Here is a 9,960-nt window from a genome sequence, read left to right on the forward strand (position 1 = left end):
TACAGGGGTGTTTGTAGCATTTCATAAAAGGGCCCCACCCCTTTTTTGAAATGCAACCCCCCCCTCCCCCCAGATTTTTGCATTTCATATGGTTATTAGCTGCTGGGGTCAAGGGGTATTGCAGATAATAAACAGGGGTCACTATCATACTAAATTATCTGCAATACCCCTTGACCCCAGCAGCAAATAACATCCATATGAAATAACATGCATGTAAACTCTGCAAGAATCACCCCCCCCTCCCCCCACACTGTGCTTTCAAGCCAACTGCACATACCTTCAACATAGGATCTGTGTTCCATATTTACTTTTTTGCAGCAGCGGCAACTTTTCACACACTTTGCCCAACTAGCACATCCATAGCCGGTTTTGTAATTTTTACTACCCTAGGCCAACTTTTAAGGACTGATTGATCTCTGTCAGATTTCATGTGATTGAATCTGCCAGATGCTGAAAATCAAGTAATGCATGGGCAGTTGCAACCAAGCAGGCAGGCTGAGACAGACAGAATTCAGCAGCAGCCTCCATCCCCAGCAAGTCAGCTAATCTAAATTGCAGCTGACTGCAGTCATTGTTTATTTGTTTTCCCAGGTTTCCTAGCTTGAAAGCTCCAAGCACTTTCTGCACTACATCAGAGAAAAAATGCTCCTGCTCCAAGTGGACATTAGCAAAGGTCTCATACCAGTGGAAGGGTGATCATGTGCAGAGCTCTTAACTTCTCCCAGCATCAGCGCGGCATACATCAGAGCCAGGAAACACGGGGTGGGGCGGCAGAACTCATTGCTGTGTACAGTCCTATCCTATCTGGAGCTGCCTGGAAGGGGTGGGACTGGCTGCAGTGCTGACATTCATGCATCCAGGACAGAGAAGATATGCTATGTGTAGGATTCGCTCAGGGAAGAGGGGAGAAAGTCTGTCTGCAGCTTCAGGTTCTCTCCCCAGCCTCAAGTCATACAGCACTAGTCTCCCTGCGCTCCACTCACATGTGAATCTGGGCGGCCTCCTCCGCTAGCTGAGCTGCCTGCAAGTTAATAGATAGGCAGAGGAGCGCTAGTGCAGTGGTAGGTGGGCGGGGTTTCAAATCAGCCGGGCGGCCCACCCACCTAATTAGTCCTGGGGAGAACACTGAAGAGTGATGTGCGGTTACTCTGCAGGAGAATCAGAGATTCTTCCTCTATTACACATTCTTCATGCATGATCTTAACCAGGTTTACAGGTAATAGATAACACATCTGCATGTAACATGCACAACATTCTCAGTGGAATCACCAACCATAAATTTAATAACATATCAAATTAATTGATTTTATGAGCAAATGGAATGCATACAATTTCATACAAAATTAGCATAAACCTGCATCAACGCAAAATTTGCATTTCATTGACCATTTCTGCTAGTGACACAACTACACATCAGGCTTTATTCTTACAGCAGAGATGTTATTTATTATGTATAAAAGATTCCTGTAAGCATCAGATATACAGTCACATTCAAATATGTATATTTGGCTTTAAAAATACAATGACTACTTTATTGCATCAGCACAAATAGCTTGTTTTTGATTGGATTATTTCATTTTTATAGACTAAGCACTGCTATTACTGTATATTTAAATTATGTTACTATTATCTGAGAAATAGAACATTTTAGCATATTTCTCTTTTATTTACAGTGAAAATGTATTAGGAGTTGGAGTGTGTGCATTTTTTCCAGACTCCAAGTATCCAAAAATGACTCCGACTCTATAGACCTGGTGTGAGCTCTCATGTATGACAAGATGTGATTTTGCACATAACATTTCCCACACTCAGCACATGAATATGGCTTTGTCTGAGAAGATCTGATATCTAAACAACTCATATTCCCTGCTCAGCATAATTATGGATTCTCACCAGTGTGAGCTCTCTCATGTATGACAAGATATGATTTCCGTGCAAAACATTTCCCACACTCAGCACATGAAAATGGCTTCTCACCAGTGTGAGATCTCGTATGACTGTCAAGACATGATTTCAATACAAAACCTTTATCACCCTGAGCACATGGATACAGCTTTTCTAAAGTGTGAGATTTCTCATGACTGACAAGATGATCTTTCCGTGAAAACCATTTCCCACACTCAGTACATGAATATGGCTTCTCACCAGTGTGAATTCTCTTGTGTCTGACAAGATATGTTTTCCATGAAAAACATTTCCCACACTCAGCACATGAATAGGGCTTTTCTCCACTGTGCGATTTCTCATGACAGACAAGATGACCTTTCTGTGCAAAACATTTCCCACACGCAGCACATGAGTAGGGCTTTACTCCACTGTGAGATCTCTCATGTATAACAAGCATTGATTTACTAACAAAACATTTCCCACACTCAGCACATGAAAATGGCTTTTCTCCGGTGTGAGATTTCTCATGATCGACAAGATGAGATTTCCGTGCAAAACATTTCCCACACTCAGCACATGAAAATGGCTTTTCTCCGGTGTGAGATTTTGCATGACCGATAAGATAAGATTTCCGTGCAAAACATTTCCCACACTCAGCACATGAATAGGGCTTTTCTCCAGTGTGAGATCTCTCATGTATAACAAGCATTGATTTACTAACAAAACATTTCCCACACTCAGCACATGAAAATGGCTTTTCTTCAGTGTGAGATTTCTCATGACTGACAAGATGATCTTTCCGTGCAAAACATTTCCCACACTGAGCACATGAAAATGGCTTTTCTCCGGTGTGAGATTTCTCATGACCGTCAAGATGAGCTTTCCGTGCAAAACATTTCCCACACTCAGCACATGAAAATGGCTTTTCTCCAGTGTGAGATTTCTCATGACTGACAAGATGAGCTTTCCGTGCAAAACATTTTCCACACTCAGTACAGGAAAATTGTTTTTCTCCGGTGTGAGATTTCTCATGACCGACAAGATGAGCTTTCCGTGCAAAACATTTCCCACACTCAGTACATAAATATAGCTTCTCACCAGTGTGAATTCTCTCGTGTCTGACAAGATATGATTTCCATGAAAAACATTTCCCACACATGGAACAGGAATACAATCTTCCAGCAGTGGGAGAGCTGTTCTGGGTAGGAGGCCCCTCAGTAACCAGGATAGCTGCAGGAGACTCTTGTCCAATGACATCATAATCCACTATACAGTCTGTGGATACAGAGAGACGAGTCTCTGAGAGGTTCCAGATGCCAGGACTCCGCGCTGCAAATAAAGAAACATCACTTCCTGTTAGAGAATTCTGAGGGGAGGAACAATTATCATTAGGGGTGGTCAGTGAGCTGCTGATAATTCCAAGTTGATGCAAAGTTTATGCAAATAAGAAATGGACCAGATGCAGCAGCTGCATAAGGTCTCTTCCACAAGCAGGTGACAGGCAGAGAAAAGCCTCTCAAACTCTCACAACTGTTTGCTGAGCACACAGCTCAATTGCTTATAGAAATGAGCCCAAACTTTGTATAAAATTAGTATACAATTTGCACCATCTGAGAGTTATTGGCATGTCAGTGACCATCACTAGTTATCAGCCTGACAAGGATCTGTGCTCATTAAGCTAAGTACACACAGACCAATTTGCAGCCTGATTATCATCTGAGTAAAAATGGATAAACTCCTGCACCTTAGGAATAAAATGTTGCTTACACTTTAATAAAATCAGAGCATACAAAATTGTGGCATTATGCAAGACATAATTATAGGATCTACGAGGTAAAGGAATTATCCATTTGTCATGGAGATCCAAAACAGCTAATACTTCTTTACATAAGCCACCCCTAGTGTGACCAATCTATGTACAGTAATGTACAGTGACCGTTACCAGCTTATTACAGACTGGAAGCATGTTGCCTGCCCATGCACTGCAGGCCAATTCCCGATAGATTTCAGAATAAAACATCTTGCGAATTGGCATTCTGACGCCAGCCCCAGTCACTGTTCCCCTAGTGTATATGTAGTCTGAGCTCTTCTTCCAGGTAAAGTCAGGAAGGTAATGTACTAATGCAGGGGGCACCAGGAGGGGGGTTGGTACACTAGGGAGGATGGGAAGGGGGGGATGGAAGGGCGGTCGGGAGTTTCCTTTGTGTTCATCATTTGCGAGTATCAGACGTCGTTATCGCCCCCACCTGATCGAGCATGTCGGCTGTAACCAGTACATAGCAAAACCCAGAATCCAGTCTGTGTCCAGACTGTGAGCAGTGACAATCACACCTGCAATATAGTTACCCATTTATTCTATATTTACTGCTGATTACTCACCTGCTCTGCCCTCTGGAACACTGTACTCCTCTTTACTTGTCCTCATCATGTCACCCTCCTCCATAGACTGCTGGTAATTTCTCAAATACATCTCTTCTTCTTCTTTACTTATACTAATAATGTCAAACTCCTCCATTGACAGCTGATCACTCCTCACATATGTCTCTTCTTCTTCTTCCTCTTTTTTTGTTCCCATCATGTCACCCAACTCCATAGATTGCTGATCACTCCTCATATATGTCTCATTTTCTTCTTCTTTGATTGTCCTCATCATGTCATCCTTCTCCATAGACTGATGATCACAACTTACATATGTTTCTTCTTCTTCCTCTTTAACCACAACACTTACATGTATCAGTTCTCCACCCTAAGTTAACAAAATAAGAGCCAAATTAAATTGTGGACACAGATAACAGCACATGCAGAAGGATAATGAAATACAGTTTGGAGCCTCTGGGGACCCTCAGTTCCACCTACCTGATAATGGTGGGGGGTGGTTTGACCTTCCTGCGGACAATCCCGATAATAAAGAGCACCTGTACATCTCTCTGGTGGGCTTCTGTTACAGGATCCATCTGTGTGCAACACAAACACTGACTGAATATATTGGCCCCAATTCACTAAGCTCATCTCCTGTCTTCAATAATGCTGGATACACACCATGAGTTTCCGCGTCGAATGCGTCCGTCGATACGCGTCGATTCGATTATTTCCGAGCATTTCCGAACGAATTTCGATGATTTTTAGGTCGATTGCCATGTAAAGTATGGCAAATTGACCTAACGATCCATCGAAGCTTGAATCGGACAGGTCGGAAATAATCGAATCGACGCGTATCGACGGCCGCATCGAACACGGAAACGCATGGTGTGTATCCAGCATAACAAATGTGCTGTCTTTACTGTTATCACCATGTTACTATTATCAGCATGGTGATAAAGTATTATGCAGGAGAACAGAGGCGCCAAAATGATAAAAGGAAGCTAAATGAGCTTAAAAACCAAATTCTTGGTAAATAGAGGAGGTAGTGGTGGACTTACCTCCTCCAAGTAGACACAAAACGACTGTAGTAAAGACAATGTATTTTATTTATGAACTCCAAATATGCAACGGGTTTCGCAGGTTTGATCCCGCTTCATCAGGCAATAACAACGGAGCAATAGCATATGTGGTCAGTAGAAGAGCCAGGCACCTGGCTGGTGATAAAGTACGTAGTATTCACTAAGCAATTTACCTCAGGCAAATCTTAAAATTAGGATTCTGTCTTTAGGTTAAGGAGTGATTTCTAAAGTTAGGGTTTCAATCTTACCTGGGGCTTCCTGAAGCCCCCTTGAGGCCGCTCGTCACTCACTTTTTCCCCGGCTGGCTCCTGTCACCTGCAATATGGCCGGAAAGCCTGACCAAGTCCGGCTTCCCCACGCATGCACGGCCCAGACAGGCACCCTCCCCTGTCGCACTTCTACAGTTGGGAGCGTTCTGCGCTTGTGCAGTACTACTGAGCAGGCTCACAACACTGCCAGGGATGGGAGTGTGAATGGGGAGCACACCTGGTGATGAAGCATGACTTGGCCAGGGTTTCGGGCAGTATTGCAGGTGACACGAGCCACCCGAGAAGTCTGAAATTCTAGAAGTGAACCGGAGGCGGGGCCGGAGCATCGGTGAGTAGCTGCGCAGGCACAGGATGTCTGCGGGGGACCATTAGAAGCCTCGGGTAAGTTCAACTCATTTTCCCCCGACGCCCCTACAGTATCCCTTTAACATAATGACATCATTCTTATGTTAAACATCTGCAGGGACCCACATGCATAAAATCACCATCATTCAGACTATGAGATGCACTGACTCCCCCCATTTTGGGGAGAAAAGTGCGTCTTATAGTCTGAGAAACAAGGTAAGTTATTGTGATGGGACAGCACATTTACACTGTTATTCAAGCTGTACGCTGACTACCTTACATTGTATGAAAGTGTTATATCTTCAATATTGTCCCATATGCAATTGAAAAAACTGCACTCCTGTGGAATAACTGAAAGGAATGTCAGGCGATCGCAGTTATAAAAGGCTCACTCTGCCCCACAGAAGATACAATTGAGATAAGAAGAGTAGGATTGGATCGGCACTAGATGAGGCAGACCTTACTGGGGGTTCTTGAGGGGAGTTAGGCCTCGTTCACATCAGGGCCGTTTCTGTGCGCTTTTTACAGCGCACTGCCCTGTGCGATCAGCAAGGTATTTACTTTCCCATGTAACTAAATGTAGCTGGTTCACATCTATGCACTGCGCTGAGCAGCGTTACAGAAACGTAGGGTTGCATGCATTTCTGTGCGTTGAGCTGGAAAGCGCACATCAATGCAAGTGAATGGGTGCGCTTTTTTAGCGCATAGAAGCGCATAGAAGCGCATGCGTTTTTTTACCCCTAATTGGAGAAAAAAATACATTTACATACAAAAACAAAGTTTTATTGACAACTGCTGCTGGTACAACAAGCAAAACGTGCTTTAAAGAAACGCAGCGCAACGCACAGAAACGCGCACAAGCGCATGCGGTTTTTACTACGCGCTTTCACACGTTTTTCAGCGCAGATAACAGCAAACAACAGATGGCGGCCTTTAGGCCGCCATCTGTTTGTGGTTATATGTCTGGTGGGATGAAATAAAGCAGGGTGTGCATAGCAGCTCATCTGGTGCCCAGATTCTTTTCTTCTTCACCTTGTACCCACAGATGATACAATTGCCAACAATCACTGTTTGTGGTTATATGTCTGGTGGGATGAAATAAAGCAGGGTGTGCATAGCAGCTCATCTGGTGCCCAGATTCTTTTCTCCTTCACCTTGTACCCACAGATGATACAATTGCCAACAATCACTGAGCTTCTTCAATCCGCTTATATAACTATAACAAGTAACTTGTCTATATATCTTATCTAAAGTTTAGATAGTTTACACAGCAAATATAGCTGCAAACAGCTTCAACAGTTTACGATTATTTATTCCTGTGGTACAAAAATGTTCTGTTTGTCACATTACAAAAAAGGCAAGCTGATTTGTATCTCCAGCCCTCAGTCTGTGAAAACTTCACTCTCCTCTCCTCCTCTTAAATCTCTGGCTAGTAACCTCCTCCTCTCTGCCCAGAATGAGCTCCCATAAGCCCTTGCTACAGAGCAGCTGTGGGCGAAGCTTGTTTAGTTTATAGGGAATTAGAGTATTTAAAAAAAAAAGTATTTGGCTGGAGGAATGCCCTACAAACTATATGAAAGGAACACAATTATGCAATGAGTAAAAGTGTATCCCTAATCCACTTTAGGGCCAAGTATTGTCTTGATTAAAAGCACCTTTAGCACCTTGTGTCGCACTTCAGAGGGAGGTGGTGGAAGGGGTATGGAGATATTTCTCCTTTATGAATCCACTCACCAGAGGTGCCTCATATCTCTGCATATCTAAAGACTTGGTCAGCCCAGGATCAGCTCACTCCAGCGTAGCAATCTTCAAAAAGTTAATTTATAACACTGGGGACCACTCTACATACACACAGCCCTGGCCGCGGAACACAGGGCAACAGGTCACTGCCGGTTCACCCAGCTACTGGATTCATGTCAGCATACCTCCAACTCAAACCTACGTGTTTCGTCACACCATCACAGAATGACCAAACATGTAGGGTGGAGAGGCACGCTGACGTCAATCCAGGAAGTGGGTGAACTGGCAGTGACGTGTTGCCCAGTGTTCCGCGGACAGGGCTGTGTGTATGTACAAGCGGTCCCCAGTGTTTTCAAGAGACTTTTTGAAGATTGCTACACCAGAGTGAACTGATACTGGGCTGACCAAGTCTTTAGATATGAAGATACAAGAGGCACCTCTGGTGAGTGGATTGACATGGGGTGAATATTTCAGTATCCCTTCCATGGGGGTGGCACTCTCCCCTGGAGTACAGCACGAAGTGCTAACAGTGCTTTTCATCAAGAACATACTTGGCACTATGTGCATTTCTTAAACTTATTGTTTCAGGGACCTCCCCTTATTTGGATATAAGCAGATTGAAGAAGCTCAGTGATTGTTGGTAATTGTATCTTCAGTGTTGTTCTATGTAAAGATATAATACAATATTTTGAAATATAGGTACGATCAGTTGGTTAGATACTGTATGTGTTTACTGATGGATTTAAGGGAGGGTCTAGGTAAAACCCAAGTGTTGCTCTCTCCATTACAAGAGATGGAAGTCTCTTCTTACCCGGTGATGTGAGGGGCAGGTGATTATCCATCATGGTGTCCTTGTAGAGGTCCTGGTGTCCTTCTATATACTGCCCCTCCTCCATGGAGAAATAGATGAGACAATGTACCTCCTTATAGGAACCTGACACATAAAATGATAGTCACCAACCATACAAATCGCTGTCACTGGATATTGTCCCATAATTCTTGGAAATGCTCAACTCACCCTGACAGCAGGTCAATGAGGATGTTCTGCTTCTTGTGTGCCTCAAGTAACAGGTGTGAGGTGGGGCCAAAGCAATTGTCTGTACGGATAGACTGGAAGTAAGATCATGTGACAGTCCAAGAACCCCCCTCACCTCTCCAGTCTTATGCTGGGCATACACGGGTCGATCCGGTGGGCGATTAGCCGCTGGATCGACTCCCGTTACGTGCGCGCGGATCGATTCCCGCTCGTCCCCGCCGACGCTTCCTTATCAGCCACTCGATTCCCTGCCATTGTCCGCCGGCGGGGATCGAGCAGCATCATCGGACCTGCTGAATATTATCAGCTGGTCACATCAGCTGCTCGATACACGGTACAGAAACGTACCGTGTATCCCCAGCAGTCTGGTCTCATTAAAGCAGGGGGTGTCTATCCACTTGATGTGACAGACAGGAAGTGGACTGACTGTCCTCTATGCTATACAATTCCCCAACCCAATACCTATCCTTCATTCTCCCACCACAACACCAGTCCTCCCCTCCTCTCTCCCACTATGTGCTTCTCCTCTCCCCATACCTGTCCTCCACACTATGTGCTCATCCACCACCCCAATAGCTGTCCACTCCTCCACTTTATGTGCTCGCCCACTATGTGCTCCTCCCTCACCCCAATACCTGACATCCTTTCCCCCACTATGTGTTATTTTCCCCATGTGCTCCTCCCCCACCCCGATACCTGACAACCTTTCCCCCACTATGTATTCTTTTCCCCATGTGCTCCTCCCCCACCCAAATATCTGTCCTCCCTTATGCCATATCAGTTCTGTCCTCCTCTCTCCCAGTATGTGGCAAAGTGCTATATGCAATATAGATACAGACTACAAAAAATGGGGTAAAGAAGAAAAAAAAAGAAAACTTTCACCTCCTCCTCTGCTGCCAGCACAGGCTCTGCTCTCAGTACTTCCGCTCAATCACTTCATGACGATTGACTACGGAAAGGGCACTGAGCTGGGTGTCTCAGTGACATCACCGTCCCACGTGACCCTCTCTGTGCCATTGTAGCGCTATCAGAGTCTACTAGGGCTGGGCTACAGGACAAAATGCTCTTTCTAACTTCCTCATCACTTCCTCTCTGTGGTTCTGTGCTTCCGGTTTTTGCGTTCCAGATGGGGGGCAATTATCTTTTCACCATGTGGCCATCTTGTGGTCAGTCGGCTAACTGCAGGTTCTTTCTATTGTCATTCATACTGTAGAAAGATAGAGCAGTCTGGGAGAATCCCAAT

The 9,960-nt window shown here is 44.6% G+C and overlaps 1 protein-coding gene across 2 annotated transcripts; it reads right to left on the reverse strand.

Moving 5' to 3' along the window:
• Positions 1-1,517: 1,517 nt before the first annotated feature.
• LOC137562625 (zinc finger protein 84-like) lies at positions 1,518-9,701 on the reverse strand. Of its 2 annotated transcripts, XM_068274145.1 has the most exons (6): positions 9,600-9,701; positions 8,700-8,778; positions 8,493-8,615; positions 4,744-4,841; positions 4,267-4,633; positions 1,519-3,216 (listed from the first exon to the last, which is right to left on the reverse strand). In XM_068274145.1, the coding sequence occupies exons 3-6, from the start codon at positions 8,575-8,577 to the stop codon at positions 1,880-1,882; spliced, it is 1,887 nt and encodes a 628-aa protein (XP_068130246.1). In that variant the 5' UTR covers positions 8,578-8,615; positions 8,700-8,778; positions 9,600-9,701; the 3' UTR covers positions 1,519-1,879. The 2 variants fall into 2 exon arrangements, with proteins under 2 accessions (XP_068130247.1, XP_068130246.1); XM_068274146.1 differs by lacking the exon at positions 9,600-9,701 and having other exon boundaries at positions 1,518-3,216; positions 8,700-8,928.
• Positions 9,702-9,960: the final 259 nt, after the last annotated feature.

Source organism: Hyperolius riggenbachi, chromosome 3, assembly GCF_040937935.1.
Source record: "Hyperolius riggenbachi isolate aHypRig1 chromosome 3, aHypRig1.pri, whole genome shotgun sequence".
Taxonomy (NCBI): Eukaryota; Metazoa; Chordata; class Amphibia; order Anura; family Hyperoliidae; genus Hyperolius; species Hyperolius riggenbachi.